This window comes from Ochotona princeps, chromosome 26 (assembly GCF_030435755.1).
Source record: "Ochotona princeps isolate mOchPri1 chromosome 26, mOchPri1.hap1, whole genome shotgun sequence".
In the NCBI taxonomy this organism is placed as follows: Eukaryota; Metazoa; Chordata; class Mammalia; order Lagomorpha; family Ochotonidae; genus Ochotona; species Ochotona princeps.
In genome coordinates this window covers 27,348,680-27,366,664 of record NC_080857.1, presented here as the reverse complement: position 1 = coordinate 27,366,664, position 17,985 = coordinate 27,348,680, and the positions used below count along the sequence as shown (strand labels likewise).

At 37.5% G+C, this 17,985-nt stretch overlaps 1 protein-coding gene across 1 annotated transcript in view; it reads right to left on the bottom strand.

Moving 5' to 3' along the window:
* Window positions 1-17,985, bottom strand: part of KCNH5 (potassium voltage-gated channel subfamily H member 5) — a 240,630-nt gene that overhangs the window by 49,205 nt on the left and 173,440 nt on the right. Inside the window, exon 9 of the mRNA XM_004584494.3 lies at window positions 7,193-7,445. Coding sequence (XP_004584551.1) covers window positions 7,193-7,445 — 253 coding nt within the window. The remainder of the gene's footprint in view (window positions 1-7,192; window positions 7,446-17,985) is intronic.

Here is a 17,985-nt window from a genome sequence, read left to right as displayed (position 1 = left end):
GTGGCATCACTTGTTCCAATCTATGAACCAGAAACACCATTCCGTTTTTTGTGTCCTTGATGAGTTCCACATTGTGTCGTAATTCTCATTATAGAGACCATTCACTTATTTGATTAAATTTATCTCTGAGGATTATAGTTCCTAAGACTAAATGAAATTGTTTTGTATAATTTTTGAAGTCTAATTTTTGAAATACTACTAAAGTATTTTGTTTTGAATTGATGATTAAGGGCATGGTATAATCTCTCAGATTGGATTCAAATCCTGTAATCACCACTGTCTTACTAGCTATGACCTGGGTGATGACCATATACAACATACTTCTATTTCCTTCCATCTGTAAGATAACTAATTCTTCACAGGAATGATTAAGTTATTAAGTTATTTAAATATTAAGTATAATAACGTATAAACATAATGAATACTAAATAAATATGGCATTTTAAATCACATGGTTAAATGGTCTGCATGCACTCTAAATATACTTTAAAAGTCTGGTTAAAAATAAAGTGTATCTATGGACTTCACACTTCATTTTTCTCTAGAAGAGACACATTTATTAACTACAAGTAAGTTTTTAATTTCAGCACCATGGCTCTGTGGCTAAATCCTCATGTTGCAAGTGTCAGCATCTCTTGTAGACACTGGTTCTTGTCCCAGCTGCACTTCCCTTCCAGCTCCATGCTCATAGTCTGAGAAGGCAATAGAGGGCGGCCCAAAGCCTTGAGTCCTGCACCCACATGGGAGACCGGGAAGAAATTCCTGGCTCCTGGCTTTGGATCAGCCCAGCTAAGGTCATTACAGCCACTTGGTGAATTAACCAGCAGATGAAAGACCTTTCTCTCTGTATCTTCTTCATTCTGTACAAATAAAAATAAACTTAAAAAATTTAAGTCCCTTTTAATTCTTAAGTTTTAAAATAAAATGTATTTATTTTTCATTTAATGATACAGTTCTATAGGTTCTGGAGTTTCTCATCTCTCCTCCTAAAGCCCCCTTTCCCCTCTGATCTCCCCTACATCATTACAATAGTATAGTCCTTCAGAAATAGTCATAAGTCCATCATTCAGCTATCCAACTGTATCCTAACCTTGCAGGTATGGACAATGGCAGAGCATCCTATTGTCAAGATACATTCAATAGTTTAATTGGGAGTCTATCTTCGATTTGGAAGTAGCATAGTGCAATGTATATTTACATCTCAATATGTTAGTCTCTACCACAAAGTTACTATATATCCCTTTAAATAAAAAATTAAAACAAATCCAGCAACAGAAAAAGAAAGTATCAACATCATGCATTTGAATAAATGCTACTGAATGACCAATATGTCTATGAAGAAATGAAAAATGTAAATCAAAAATACTCCTGAAGCAATTGATGAAAGTATCAAAACCCTGAGATATAGCAAAAACAATATTGAAAGGGCTATTCTTGTATTTGGCATAAAGGTTGCCTTATATCAGAAATAAGTATATTTGTCCTTTGGGATTGACTTATTGCACTTAGCATAAGGGGCCTCTGGTAGTGACCATTAGGCTGCAAATGGTAGAATGTGATTTTGTTTATTGGCTGAGTAGTATTCCATGGAGTAGATGTATCACGCTATTTTTATCCACTCCTCTTTGGACAGGCATCGTTGTTGCTTCTATGTTTTTGCTATTGTAGATTGCACTGCTGCTGTGAATACAAGATTTCAGATCCCTTTCACATATGCAGATCTCATTTCCCTTGGATATACTCCCAGAAGTAGGATAGCTGGGTCCTATGGCAGGTCTATTTTCAGTTCTCTTAGCAAAATCCATACTGGCTTCCATAGCAGTCGTACCAGTCTACACTCTCACAAGCAGTGATGGAGAGCACCTTTCTCCCCACATCCACACCAACAGGTGTTGTTAGTAGAGTTCTGAATGTAGGCCAATCTCAATGGTGTTAGGTGGAACCTCAGCATGGTTTTCATTTGTATCTCCCTGACGGCTAGGGAGCCTGAGATTTTTTTTTCCTAAGTCTATTAGCCGTTTGGATTTGTTCTATTGAAACATGTCTGTTCATTTCCTTTGCCTATTAATTCACAGCATTTTTTGGCTATTGTTGACATTCTGAAACTATTTGCAAAACCTGAATATTAGTTTCCTTTCTCTTGTTTAGTGCAAAAAGCCAAAAACTAAATCATAGTCTCCCACATAGGTGGCAGGTACCACAGCACCCAAGTCATCACAGCTGCCTTCTAGGGTGGGATCAGAAGCCACACTGGGACTCAGATCCAGGCACTCTGAACATAGGTGTCCCAAGAAGTGACTTAAACATTGCACCAAAAATCTATCTTCTGAGAACAAGTTTTAAGATCAATAGTGGGTTGATGGATATGAAGGACAAGAACAAGGGACATCAAGGGGTTGGAACACATAAGCCTCAGTTCTCAAGTCTGCTCTAGAGAGGTGTTCATCTGAGTCTATGCAGGATTGCAGAAACCTAAACGTATCTGAAAAATATGCAGGCTGAGGAACGCTAACATTATGCTAATGGTGTTATAATCACAGCTTAGAATGTTAAAAATCAAAGAGCATCGTTTTTTAAAAGAATTGATGAAAACAATGAAAAACAATTGATTTCCCTTTTACAATATTTTAATTAACTAAATTCAAAATCATAGTATGTAAAATAGGCCTACATATTTCACAGTTCAAACCTAAAAACAGCAATGTTGTTGCAAAAGAAAGTAATTTTCTGGAACTTAGGCAAAGCTCTTTTAAGAGTGTAAAGTGTGAAACATTTGATTTATAACAGAAAGTGTACAGGAAAAAAATCTTAACCACAGAATGCAAGTCACATTTTCACAGATTCTCAAAATAGCAAAATATTATTGATTCACATCCCAGATTTGTTCTGTTTCAAATAAAAAAATAGGCTCTGATTTTTGAAAATGATAAATTAAAAGTTTTCTGTACTAATTCACAAATGTTTAGAGGAAAACATATTTAAATAATGGATTCTAATGAAAATAAAATCTTACCAAATGTCAAAAACTATCTTATCAAGTTAACTTACTCTCTATATATTCATTATGACTTATGCTTCCTTCTTGTAGTGTCCTAGTTAATATTTAATTCTTTGATCCAAACTCTACACAAATAGAACAGGTCTACTGGAAATTTAAAGTTATAATCAAGACTTAGCACAGAAGTTGCATAGTTTAACAAATCTAACCAAATAATTATAATAATCAACAACACACACACACAAACATAAAACGTGGATGCAACAAAGCAATGTCCTAGGAACAAGATCTACTGTTAGTGGGGAAATGTCATTTGTATACCCTTTGAAAGACATACTATACTTGTCAGGATAGCTAAGAGTAATCTGGCTATTACAACCACACCAATAAGCCCATTCACATTAAGTCATTATAAGATAAGAACTGAAAAGTAAGAAGATGTTAAAGAAGTATGCATCACAAACTTAATTTGGAATTCATTGTGTTTCATAGAAACTGGGAAGGTAAAAAAAAAAAGGTGGAGATGTAAGAATTGAAAGAACTTCAAACTAGAAAAGACACGAATTGCAATGATGTTCATATGTCCTATTTATAAAAACACCTTGAAGCCACCCTCCAGTGTTAAAAATCAAGTATTTGTTGACAACTCATTTTATCTCTGCATTAGTTAGCTATCCTTCAGAACCTGCTCATTACACACCTCAGCACTTTTGGCAAACCTAAGAATTATGTACCTGATTAGTAACTGCTTGGAGGCAAGAACACAAAAGAATGATATTTTACCTGATTTTAGATTCAGAGATTTTTAACAAAATTTCTAAAGTTCTATTAATATAAAGAGAACACATTTTGAGCATCCCACAGGTACTGTTCCAAGAAGACAGCCATACTCTCCTCCCTCCCCTTTCTTCATCAGTTTTTGCAAATGAATCATTTTCATCCTCTCCATAGTCACAGGCCTAATTCATTACTAATCACAATAATCAACAAGTAAAAGGTAGAAAAGTCACTTTTCCACCAGAATGTAAACATCAGTCAAAAACACCAATCATAACCCAAAGTGACGATTTCATTTCCAAACATTTTTTTTGTATTTTATATTAGTTACTACATATCAGAGAAAATATATGTTTCTTGGAGACCGATTTACTTCACTGAATATAATGGCTTCCAGCTCCATCAATTTGTTGCAAAAACAGGATTTCATTCTTTTTGTGGATGAGCAGTATTTGTAGTGTATATATACATGTATCCCTTATCCAGTTATCAGCTGAGGGACATGTCGGCCGACTTCATATCTCAGCTGTTGTGAATAGAATGGAAACAAACATGGAAGTATACATAATTCTCTCATATGCTGATTTCTCTTAGGTAAATTCTCAGGAATAGGGTGGCTGTGTTATATGACAGCTGTATTTTCAGATCTCTGAAGATTCTAAATAGTTTTAAAATCCCCTCAGTTCTCTAGCTTTCACTGGCAAATGAATCAGCATAAGGCATATCAAGTTCTGTAAGTTCTGCTTTTACTGGGATGTCCTCACATGTTGCAGAAAGGGGTCTATTTCTTTCTAGCTCTTACAAGAATATTGGTAAAACAACTAAATATGTTAAAGAGGACACATTCCATCCCCCAAAGCCAGAGTTGACAACGAAAATAGAACAGTTACAAACACCTGTGTGCCAACAAGCACATTGGAAAAATTGTGAAACATAATGTATAGAAAGTACAAGAGGATATAAATAAAACATAAGACCAATAAGATAAATTAAATGAAATTGTCAGTACAGGGGCAGATCAGGAAGAGGAAAGAAGCAGAGAACTAGATGTAAAGGACGCAATCAACTTAATCAATGAGGTGGAACCTATTAAAAAAAAGATATATATCACAGTTTACATCCTGGTAATTTCTGCAGCTTTTCTTACAGGTTTCAGTTACTGGAAAATTAAGCTAATAAAAATAAACATAGGAGGAAAAAAAAACAAGCTGCAAGGAAGAAATGGACAGGTATCAAACTGAAGAAAGCAACATTGATAAGTTAGTATTTTCCTTCTTTACTGACACATTGTTAAAATTTGTCAAACTATATTGGCCATCAAGCTACTAAATGAACAAACAAAAAAGTCTGTATTTGCTTGCCTTTTATTTAATAAGTCTTTATTAGAGGCCCATGGAAAAAAGAAAGCCATTTAGGCTGTCAGAGTTGTCTCTACAATCAGATCCATTAAAGCCAGAAATGAAAAGTTTCTGAAGCCAAAGATTTTTTTGAGAGGAAGAACAAAAAGTACACATTCAAAGAAATGGAATGTGACAGATCCACGGTGAGAGTGGCCCGATGCTCAGGCCTTGTGTCATTGGCCAAAACCCATGACCATTTTATTTTAAAAACAAAAGGAAAATGCATTTTGTCTATCTTGCTGAGCAAATGATTTCATTTTAGCAGACCCGGGCCAGAGGCTCAGGGCTTTCTCCAATCGTCTTTGGGAAGGTGGAAGCAGGTATGAAGGTGAGGCCGTAACGAAGGACATCGAGCAAAAGCAAATGACAGCGAGTCTGCTGGGGAGGTCATTCATCTCAGGACCGCTTATTAGCATGTCATATTTTTTATGTCATTTTTCCAACCATCATTGCCAGTTATCAGGGGGGAAAAAATAATACCTGTTTGGTACTTGAGTATCATTCCTTTTTAAAGCAAATAAAAATGGTTGTATAGACATGCTTCATTCCTTGGTATGGATTACTCTGGTAAAATGCATACGTTCTAAAAGGCTTATGTGCAACTCTTTCAAACAGCAATAAATAAATCAGAACAAGAACTAACTGGCATTAAACATACCGAGAGTGTTGATTTTTTTTTGTCTTCTTGCAAATAAATAAATAGAAACTTAACTATAGCTGGAGCATTATTAAGAGTCAAGGAACGGTTTGCAAACCATGACATTTTGTCTATGACAACCTTGAACCATTTTCTATGACTCATAATTTTTAGAGAATTTGTTTTCCTATGAAGGGTCACGTCTCCTCCATTCTCAATTCTTTCTCAAGTAATTGTGCACTTTGAATCAGTTTTTCCATTTTTTTTTTCTGTTGGATTTGCTTTTGCCGCTTCAAAAAATCCATCAGTCAATCTTTTACTTAAAAGAATAAGTAGTGTTCAAGCTATGGTAGGTTGACCTCAATAGCTAAAAATCCAATAACTTAAAAATTGAGCTCATTTTTCATGAGACACAAGCCGTGGAAAATGTGATCAGAAAGGAGCAGACATCCTGCAATTCTAATTTATTTTACCTAAGAAAAAATATGGAATGATTCTCTTCTGACCTCATCATTGCTTCCTTTCATTTCAGCATAGATTTTATGAACTTGCTGCAGATACTTGAGCAGAAATCTGATCCAAAGGGTCATTTAGCAATTTGTATGATCTTTACCAAGATACTCATATATCTTACACTCTCTCAAACTATGCCTTTTTTTTTAAACAAAAAAATGTCACTTGCATGCACTACAATGCCCTGTCATTGTTCTTCTGAATACAGATGCCTACTGGGTCTCAAAATTTTAGGATGGACTTATTATGAGTCAAATAATATTCCTGATTTGTGAATATGAATGAGCAGAATCAGCTTTTTCAACCTAAGATGAATTTACTTGTTCTGTGATTACACCAACATAACAATGAAGACTCATTAACTTCTTCAGTATTTTTATTATTTAGGTCCACCATGATAAAAAAAAATGTGTATCATGTGATTTATACAGAAACTTTAACGCGTTTACTAATTAGCTGAGCACGTCATTTAATTCTTATGGGCCACAGATGACTTCTCTCTAAAGGAAAGGATTGAATTAAACAGGCTATATGGGCCCCTTTGGAACTAAGACGCTGGCAATTACACCACATGTCATTTCCATACTTACCAACAAGAAAGCACACAGAGCCTTAGGCTGTGCTTCTTAGTCTTAAAGCCACTATCCTACTGTTTCTAAAGTCTAACCACCCACCTCCACAGCCTATGAGACTGTAACCCATATTAACGTTACTCCCTGAAGCAGCATGACTACTTCTCCCCGAGATTCATCATCTCCTTAGGGACCCTATTTCCAAAGTCACCAAAGAGAATTTCTGTTTAGAAACCTGAGAGACATCTCTAAAACTGTTACACATTTGTTACTCCATAAGGAAAGTTCACAGTACCTAAAATTGCCACCACCTCATCATCCTGGATGACTTCCAAGGATCCCGACACGACAAAGCAGAGGGCATCCACACTTTCTCCAGCGTGGTAAATGAGGTCCCCAGGGGCACAGTGAATGGTTTGGAACTCTACTGCTAAGGCGCGCAGACACCCATCGCTGGCCAATCGGAAAGCAGGATGCTCATTAAAAACCTTCCGGTTTAGATGGACACAGATATCAGCTCTCATGTCCTTGGGACAGATGGAGAGGACCTGAAGAGAAGCAAGAGGAGAGTAACTAAGAGGGAGAAAGAAAGGCCATTTCAGAGAAAAAAAAAAAAAGCTTGTCCAACAAACATTTGCTGATCGTGACTGTTTATCGCACACCATGTGAGGAAATGGGAGGGCAACGTTAACAGATGTAGCTCTTCTTTGAGGAGCTGCACCATAATGACACAACACCGTGGAGAAAATGCTTTTAGGAGAATAAGGGTCTTGCCTCTACCCCAACACACAAGGATTAGAGAGCCGGGACAGTCCTGAGATGATTAAGGTATCATGAAAACATATTTTTTCATCAAAACACTAAGGAAAACAGGGCATTCATTTTAGACTTGAGCATGTTTCAGAATTTTTATAGCTAAATCTAAATTCAAATTGTAGTCCCTAACCATAGTGGATTTGGACCCCTATCAGCCAGCTACAAAAACACAAAATCAATAAAAGCCCCCGGGCACCTTGACACACTGGCACTGACTGATATAACTGCACGTTTTCTTCACTGTGAAAGATTCTCCCCTTTAAACGCATGCCAAAAATACGGTCCAGGAAGAGGTGTTCTGTACTCCCCTGACAGGTTTAGGCACCTGGCAATGTCGGCATCACTGGGGGGATGCGTAAGTGCCTAATCAACCAAGACTTGGGTTTCTAGTGGTTGCTAAGAATAGCAGCAGAATGTGAACTCCAAACATCCTTTGCAAGAGAGTGTGCCAGTAAAATTGTTCTTACAGAGCAACGGGCAGAGGTCTTTTCCTGGTTACGGCTTCTCAATGGGGCATGTAAACCCAGACATACACAGACATGACCATCACATCTAAGCAAAACTATGGAGCCACTTATGATTACCAAAGTTGGTATTACCCACTTTAAGGAAGTACACACAGATTAATGTAAAGCCCTCCATCTCACTTGGTGAACTATACCTTTAATCAAAATGTTCTTTGATGGGATTTTGATCTCTCAAAGCTATCTAAGTTCATTTTCCTTCATTAAGTTACACCATATGTTTAACATAAAACAGTTTTTTTTTTCCCTCTGTTAATTGCTCTTTAAGCTCTAAAAAAGTACCTGAGACTTGAAATATTCCCTTGACGATATCTTTCATGTTGGGCTCGTCATCAATGAAATGCCAATTGCTACACCATGGGGAAAGTAGCCTCATTTAAAGACCATTAATTAAGTCATGCCTTCAATATGCCTTCTCCACAGCTTTCCCAACATTTTCATCAGTTAAGCACGTCTGTGCATTTTTCTTTTATCCCTCAGATTCCTACAGGCAACAGCAATCAGCTCACTACCTTTCTGAAAAACAAACTTCATCTTTGAGGAAAGGAACACTTAATAGTTTCGAAAGCCATTGGCATTTTGGCCTGTGTTATTTATCTTTCATAATAATTTACTATTTCCTTATATATATTACCTTTGGTGGTGGATGGTTTTGCACAATGTTAGTCACTTATGAACAGTTGCTGAGTTTTACCACTGTGTTAAATCCCTGAAATTAAAAGGATAAATAAGACACTGTCTACGCCCTTCGTCAACCAGGGAGCATAGAATTTTAGGAAAAAGACAAACAAAAAGGATAATTAAGACACATTTAAAAAGGTGTGAGGATGAGTCCTGGCCATGGTGCCAGGAGAGTACTTGCTGACTGAGACTTTAGACCTAAGCTTCAACAGGATGTAACTCTGGATACAAATCTATCACTTACAACCTCTGCAACCCAGAGCAAGTCAGTCTCACAACACCTCATCGTGAACACCAGACATGACACAGGCTTGTTATAGGAATTAAATGAAAGGGTATGAATTTGGGCCAGTTCTGCCTCCCACAGAGCAAGGGCTGAAAACCACTAGTTTCTGTTTCCTATTGATCCTTTAGTTCCTGAAAAAGCAATTTGCTTATTTTACTTTCTACTCCTGTGTAAACTCTGCATCTGAGTTGGATAAAGATAATAATACATAACTAGGACTCTGTAGATAAAACAGGTCTTGGAAAAGGTTATTTTTTCTCAAGTTAAAATTACTTCTAGGAAAATAAAAAAAAATGGATATATGCAAATATTAGAGTATTTAGAACGTTCATAGAAAATCAAATTGAATGATATTTATTTTGGCATAAAAAACTTAGAAATTATACATATTGAATATCCTGCAAAAGTTCAAGGAAAATGTATATTATGAAAAAAACACACTTTCAATATCTTCATATAAAAATAAGTGATCTTTTTGTTATTATATTGTTTTTAAGTGGTCTTTTAATTTCATTTTCCCATAAACCATAAGCATTAACACTGAATGGCTTAATGGGAAAATGCAGTGCTCAGTTTCTATCCATTTGCAATGCGTGACTTTCATTGTTTTAGATTCATTTGGATAATAGTTATTTTATGTCCTTTAATTATTTCTTTTCAGGATTCATCATACTGCAAGTGAAATATTTCAGTATTTGCAATATTCTCTGCCTAGTGGCATATAAAAGGGGATATATATATATATATATATATATTCCATTTGAAATTATTTTTTCTTTTCTTCACTTATGACATTAGCATTTATTTTGGTTGATGGTGTATTCTTATGTCCAGATGCTGTACAATTGCAATCTCCCTCCCTCCCATCCCTATATAGAATATCTGTCTGACGTGGTTGAGTGTGATAGAAATACAAATACAATGTCATATAGCCTGGAAATGGAAGCATTAATAGCCATCATAAGCAAAGTAAAATTTAAATGACAGAATAAAATCATCATTCAAGATAACTCTCGTACCTGACCTTTGGTCTCCATTTTAAGATACTCTCCCTGGAGAGATTGTGAGAGGGTGAAAAATTACAGAGTGAGTCCATTCAACGGTCACCGGTTGGGTGTTAGATTGACCCTCCTTCCCTAAGGAGGAACCAGGTCCTGGGAACTGAACCCCATGAAAAGTAGAACCAATTTCCAAGAAGTTAAACTGATTGTAACTATAGAATTGCTCATCTTGGCTCTAACTTGCTTATCGTACCCTTCTTGCTTTCTTGGTTGTCTGTGCAAAGGTCCCCCAGGATGTGGGTGTTTTCCTTTAAACACTCACTGCCCGACAGCTAACAGCTGTCTCCCTCAGACCTATTTTAATTGGGTACAGTTGCTAGCTGACCAATAAATACTACCCGAATTCTAAATTGACTTCGGTGCTATTTTATACAGTGCACCCCATAACAATATTTCATACTGACCCTTATATGGTTGACATGTCTAATGTGTATCTCATAGTTTTAACCAAATACAATTATATTTCAGTTTTAAAAAGGGGGTTAAATGATTTATATATGTCTCTGTGGTTGTTTCTCCCCTGTTTCAGAATACAAAAAGTAAATCTTTAATTAAGACAAACAGTACTCTTTCTATTCAGAACAGCTGTAGCAGTGATGAGGAATCCATTTTTTTATATAATTCTACAAACAATCCCTGAAAATCAATGGATACTTTGGTTTGATAAAAAGAAAATCTTTTTTCTATTATTTATGACATCCATGAAATCCAAGGTAATAAATAGCCAATAGGCTCCAAAATTAAAACCTAAACATTGCCACTAGAACACCTCTGGCAAGACAAAATACTATTAATTATTTATTTATTTTATCTATTTGAAAAACAGAGCGAGAGAGAGAGAGAGATGGTGAGCTCCCATCTACCAGTTCAGATTTAACAGCTGGTGCTATGCCAGGAAGAAGCCTGGAGTCATGAACCCAATCCAGGTCTCCCATATGGGTGCAGGGACTCAAGTACGTGAGCCGCTGTCTGTTGCCTCCAGTGGTGTACATTAGTAGGAAGCTAGAACTGGAAGCAGATCGGGAACTCAAATCTAAGCATTTCGATGTAACATGCTGTGTTTCGAGGTGCATCTTGTCACTACATAATTGTCTTCACCTTTAAAACACAAACACAAAGATAACTCAAAAAATTCATGAAAAAATACAATGAAAAGTTTATTTGGGTGCTAAAAAATGAAATTCCAGGCATAGCTTTTCCATGCTACACATTTTACATGAATTATTTGAAGAAACTTATACCAAGACACATTGTAATCAAAATGTTAACAGTCAAACATAAAGAAAAGATTATAAAATTTTCATGAGAATAGTGCCAGATTGCCTTCAAAGTCTTTTCAACTAGACTAATAGCCAGTTTCTCATCAAAAACCTACAGGCGGGCCCGGCACTATAGCATAGCGGTTAAGGTCCTCACCTTGAACGCTCTGGGATCCCATATGGGTGCTGGTTCTAATCCTGGTAGCTCCACTTCCCATCCAGCTCCCTGCCTGTGGCCTGGGAAAACAGCCAGGATGGCCAAAGCCTTGGGATCCTGCACCTGAGTGGGAGACCTGGAAGAGTTCCTGGCTCCTGGCTTCAGATTGGCTCAGCTCCAGCCGTTGTGGGCACTTGGGGAGTGAACCATCGGTTGGAAGATCTTCCTCTCTGTCTCTCCTCCTCTCTGTATATCCACCTTTCCAATAAAAATAAATAAATCTTTAAGAAAAAAACCTACGGGCTAGAAGAGAATGAAGAGACAAATGCCCTAAAAGAAAACAAGTCAACCCACAACACTGTACCCAGCAAAGCTCTCGTTAATAAATACACGTGACCTAAAGGTCTTTCAAAACAAACAAAATATGTCACCACTTGTCCAATCTTGAAAATGCTATTTAATAATGTGCCACACACAGAAACAAAGAAAGAGCACCATCATTAGTAAGGAATGTGAAGGCACAAAACTCCTTAATAGAAGTACAGAAGAAATCTAAAGGAAACAATAGGAATATTTACGGAAAAGTAGCAAGTCATGTCACTGTTTAGTAATAATAGTCTGGAATGTCAATAGCCTCAATTAGCCAATGAAGATACAGACTTGCTGAATATATGAAACAACAAGACCCAACTAGTTACTGCCTAGAAGAAATTTACTTCACTTACGAGGATAAGCATAGATTGAAAAAAAAAAAAGCATGTAAATAGATACTCCCTTATATCAGGGCGCAAAATTATTAAGAGTAGTAATCCTGGTATCAGACAGAATAGAAGTCAGCACAAAAACTCTTAAAAGTGACAATGAAAAGCATTCTGTAACAATTAAGTAAAAGGGAGATGTGACCCCAGTAACTATATCTGTACCCCGTGCTAGGATGCCTGGCTATTTAAAACAAATGTTAATGGATCCGAAGAGAGTTATAGACTTCACTACAGTAATAAGGGAAGATTTTATCATCACACTTTCATCAACCAACAAATCAGTTAGATAAAAAAAAAATCAACAAAGAAACAACAGAGCCAATCTACATTAGGGACCTAATTATGCAATACATGTACATCCACACAACAATGCAATGACCCAGAATACTCACACTAAAAAGTAAAGATGTTTAACAGAACATAAAGTAGTAAATGGAGCAGAGTACGAGTTAATTCTGCTTTTAAACAGGATTTATTTATTTTATTATTTGAAAGGTAGATTTTACGGAGATAGAGAGAAGCAGAGATAGAAGATCTTTCATTCACTGGTCCTCTCCCCAAATGGCACAAAAGCCAGAAATGAGCTGACCTGAAGTAGAGAAACAGTAGCATATTTCCAGACACTTCTTGATCCCATGTTTCAGTTAGGTGATTCTAAAAGTGAAACATTGAAGAACTGGCATGTTACAATTACAAATGGGGATGGAAACTGCTTTGGCAGTGAAGAAAATGGCCTCCAATTGGGTATTGGTGGTGGCTGTTCAACCCTGTGGATACAGTGAAAATCACAGATGTATACATATTCTTAAAATTTGTACTTTCACTTCATTTGAAAGACGAGAGACAGAGAAATTTTCCACTGTGAATTCATTCCCCAAATATATGCAAGTGCTGGGGCTGGGCGGGCAAAAGTCAGAAGCCCAGAACTCAACCCAAGTTTCTTACACTGCAGCAGGTTTGCAAGTCCTTGAGGGATCACCTGCTGCCTTCCGGGACGCACGTTAGCAGGAAGCAGAGGTGGGGATGCAATCCGGGACTCTGAGGCATGTTACACAATATGTGATCTGCTGTAACAAACACCTGCCCTAAGACTGTACATTTTCACATGCTGAGTCTTGTTATATCTAAATTATGTCTTGGTTTTTAAAAATGGTTAGTTCAGGAAGAGAGGAAGTAACTGCCTGGACAAGACAGGGAGAAGATTTCAAGGATGTTTGTTTGTTTGTTAATCTTGATCCCAGGAATATTTGCAAGGTAATGAGTAAAACTGCAATTGTTTGTACAATCTCAGAGTTACATATTTTACAGACATATGTGAACTTTTCCATGATAAACATTAGATGAAAAAACATTACTGCCAAATTCTACAACCACTAGAAAGCATGTACATCTTTACTCACAATTTACTCACAATAATAGATTGAGCCATTTCATCAGCCATGAGTATTTAATTTCATTTAGTAGTTATCTTCATATTGTCCTGGTCAAGTGTGACTGTTACATGCAAAAACATATAGGAGGCTGCATTTGAAAACTGCTAATAACCACTTAAGCATACAGTTCATTTTTCCAGGAAGACAGTCTTACCAACCCTGGGTCAGACAGAGCTATGGCAGGGGATTAGCCTGTGGTAAGAGGAAGACAGGTTCAGGAAAAATAGGCAGTGACGAGAAGGAAGCAGAGTAAAAAATGAAGAGGACACAAGAAGACACTTTACAAAGGAAAAAGCAAAGTGACCATCAGGCCACTTCATAATTATTCAATCAACTTTCTGACTGTGACACTTGTGTTTGCAGTTTGTGTGGTGGAAGCGGCGTTGAATAGCTGGTGCACTCCAATGAATTTCTACAATGAAACATAGGTTCTAGTGCCTTATCTGTTAAGTTTGTATCAGTGCCTGTTGATAAGATCTGAGAACAGAACATTGAACACTGCAACGTATCATTGCTTATTCAGAGAAATACATGCTTTCATGGCGACTAAAATGCTTTATGGTTTGTTTTCAGAAGTAGAAATAACAAACTTTCCTATGTGCTGAGTTCATCTAGTAGCACATGGAAAATATATTTTTTATAATTTTAAAGAATGACTTAATCTTATTTGCAATATACCACATCCTAGATGCCAAATTATCATCTTTTTGAAATAGCACCTTATGTTGACATTATTTAAAGATGCTTTGGGGAAAGAAGTCGTAATTGAATTGCAGTTTATGTGTTATTTACGTTGATATTTGTACCACCCTCAGAACTGAGAAACTGGACATGCCAGCAACACTATCCAACACGTTAAACTTGCCACAAATTTCATCATCCTGTAACTAACCATGAATCTCAGAGAAGATAAAATGACGTCACATGGCCTACACCATTTGTAGTAACAAAGGCCATTCAATGCCACAGAATGCTTCAAGGAATCCTTCTGCAGTTCCAAATCCTATCAGCACAGTCTTGTTTCTGCTTATGGCAGATCAAAGACAACAGATGGAAACATGCTGGAGGTGATTACTCCCACGGTAGGATAATACAACAAATGACAACAGCCTCATGCCAAAGAAATGTGCAACAAGTTCAAACATAGCAATGAACATAAGTAACTTAAATGCATAATATGAGGAAGATGTTTGGTATATCAGTTAAGATGCTACTTAGAATGTTCATATTCCCTATCAAAATGTCTTGGTTCAGGGCTGGAACAATGGCTCTACCGGTTACTCTTCTACTACCAAGTGCCAGTATCCCACATGGGTGCCAGTTTGTGTTCCAGCTGCTCCACTTCCCATCCAGTTCCCTGCTTGTGACTTGGGAAAGCAGTAGAAGATTTGCCAAAATCTTGGGACTCCAGACCTGCGTGGGAGACCGAGAGGAGGCTCCTGGCAGTGAATGGAAGATCTCTCTTTCTCTCTGTCTCTCTCTCTCTCTCTCTCTCACTCCCTCTCTCTCTCTCTCCCTCTCTCTCTCTCTCTCTCCTTCTCTGCAAATCTGCCTATTGCAAATAAAAATGAATAAATCTTTTTTAAAAAGTCTAGGTTCAAGTCCTGAGCCTACTCCAATTTCTAGTTTCCTATCCCTTATGGTATCCACAGTTGCACCTGGTTGTTTTGCAAATGTTCCCAGAAAGATCCACAGCTTGGGTCCTTGGCCATGTGGTGAGATCTACCTACCTGACAACATTCTTGTTAGTTTGTAACAGCAGCAGCACCTGTCCCTTAAGTTTGCTCATCTGTTGACATCCTTTTTTTATATATAAGATTTATTTTTTATTACAAAGTCAGATATACAGAGAGGAGGAGAGACAGAGAGGAAGATCTTCTATCCGATGATTCACTCCCCAAGTGAGCCGCAACCTCCAGTGCTGCACCAATCCGAAGCTGGGAACCCGGAACCTCTTCTGGGTCTCCCACGCGGGTGCAGGGTCCCAAAGATTTGGGCCATCCTCGACTGCTTTCCCAGGCCACAGCAGGGAGCTGGATGGGAAGTGGAGCTGCCAGGATTAGAACTGGCGCCCATATGGGATCCCAGCACGTTCAAGGCGAAGACTTTAGCCGCTAGGCCACCACGCCAGGCCCCTGTTGACATCCTTTATGCTCTTCAAATTGACTTTTCATCTATCCTACTCACTGCATAAGAAATATGATCATTATCTGCATTCAGCTTGACCATTTTCAAATTTTTTTTTCTGCTTCGAAGTAAGCAAATGAGAAAGCTCACACCTTGTCCTAACACGAAGTTCATACATTCATCTTGCATCTAAGTAGAACAAAGCCTGAGGATAATGGTGCTGTAAATAATGTAGCCTTTGTGAAATTAAATACCTCTAATCATCCCACAGTCATATCCACGCACACTTACAGTTAGCAGCAGTTCATTGCCTTATCAAGCTCTCCAGCCTGCTGCTCCCCCAACACTTCCCACTAACCATTCAGCATTCCTGCAGTCACTTCTAGGATGGCAAGCATAGACTCCTATTGTTTACCATTTTAAGTACTTTGAGTCATTCTTCCTCTACTTATATTATCTGCAAAAACTTCAACTTTGATGTATATCTCTTGGCTACACAATTTCATAGGAGGTTGCTAAATGGTTTTACTATAAAATGATGAATATCAACTTATTCTGGAGCCTCATCAATATCTAAAATTTTTATTGTATCTTGCTGACATGTATAGCTTCTCATTTGTCAATGTAGCTGTTTCCTAGACTCTAATCTTTTTTCAGTCTTTACACTCAACCCTAAACCTTAAATTTTGTCTGACTAGTTTCCCTCATATTTGATTTTAAAGTAACACAAGCTTGATTTCTCCTAGCTTGATGAGCTGTCTTGCCACAGACATGTTTCTCTACTGACAACAAGCATTAAGCTTGAAAAACAAAAACAAAAAGGTAACTCAACCGTAATTCTAGAGAGAAGCAATCCTAAAGAGAAGAAAAACCCAAAAAGATGAGTTCATTTTTCCCCTACAGAATGTATTTACTGTACATTGAATGATGCAGGCAGGAGAGTCTGCCATGCTAAGAAGTTGTTTCAGTAGTTCAGGGCCAACAAGACAGTCAGTACTTGAGATCCCGAGATGCTGAAGAACAAGAAAGCCAAAGTCCAAGCTGCTCTCTCCCAGGCTTCAGGATCTCTAAACATCAAAAGATCCTGACACTAAGCAATGGTTATGGAAATCTTCCTGCGTTACGAAGATGAAATTTGGAGTTCAGAGTCTTCAATGGGTGAAGGCTTTCATACACAAGATTTCAAACAGAGACCCCTGAAACACAGAGCAACTGGAGTAATTGATTATTTCAGAAAATTCAAATTACAGATGAGACTTTGATTTGACAGTTTAGCTCCAGACCAGCTTCAAGTTGATGTAGATGTTGGGAGGGAGTAGTGGATGATGGCTCAGAAAGTTTGGTTCCTTTCATCTTCATAAGATACCGGGACTGAGTTCCCTGACCTACAAACACTGGCTGGGGCAGACATTTGGAAATAAACAGGCTCGCTCGCTCGCTCTCTCTGTCTCTGTCTCTGTCTGTCTCTCTCTCTCTCTCTCTCTCTCTCTCTCTCTCTCTTTCTCCTCCGTCTCCATGTTTCTAACTCTCTCTCATCCTAAAGGTATCTGTTCCATTTTTCCATCCTTTCCCATTCTATGTTGTCTTTCTTTCATTTTATTACTTTCCACTAAAAACACAGAACATGTTTTCATTTTCTTCTGCCTAATTGGACTTAATAGAGCTGTCACTGTAAATATGCATTTAATTTTTTAAAAGTTTCTACAGTGATTTGAAAGTAAATTGCATTTCCATAGACTCCAGATCAAATATGAACATGTATTTCTTCAATGCTATTATTTAGCTCATCTGCCTTTCCTCTTATTTCTGTTTACCTGATGTTAGTATCTCCACTACGTCAATTGAAAGTGATAGGAAAGTAATGTGTTAAAGTGATAATGGTTTAGGCAAGCAGCTAGTTTAGGGAAACAACTTTGGAAGCCACACCTCCCCACCCTGTGTCATCTTTCTGCCCATATGTGAGTCAAATGACACTCATCCATC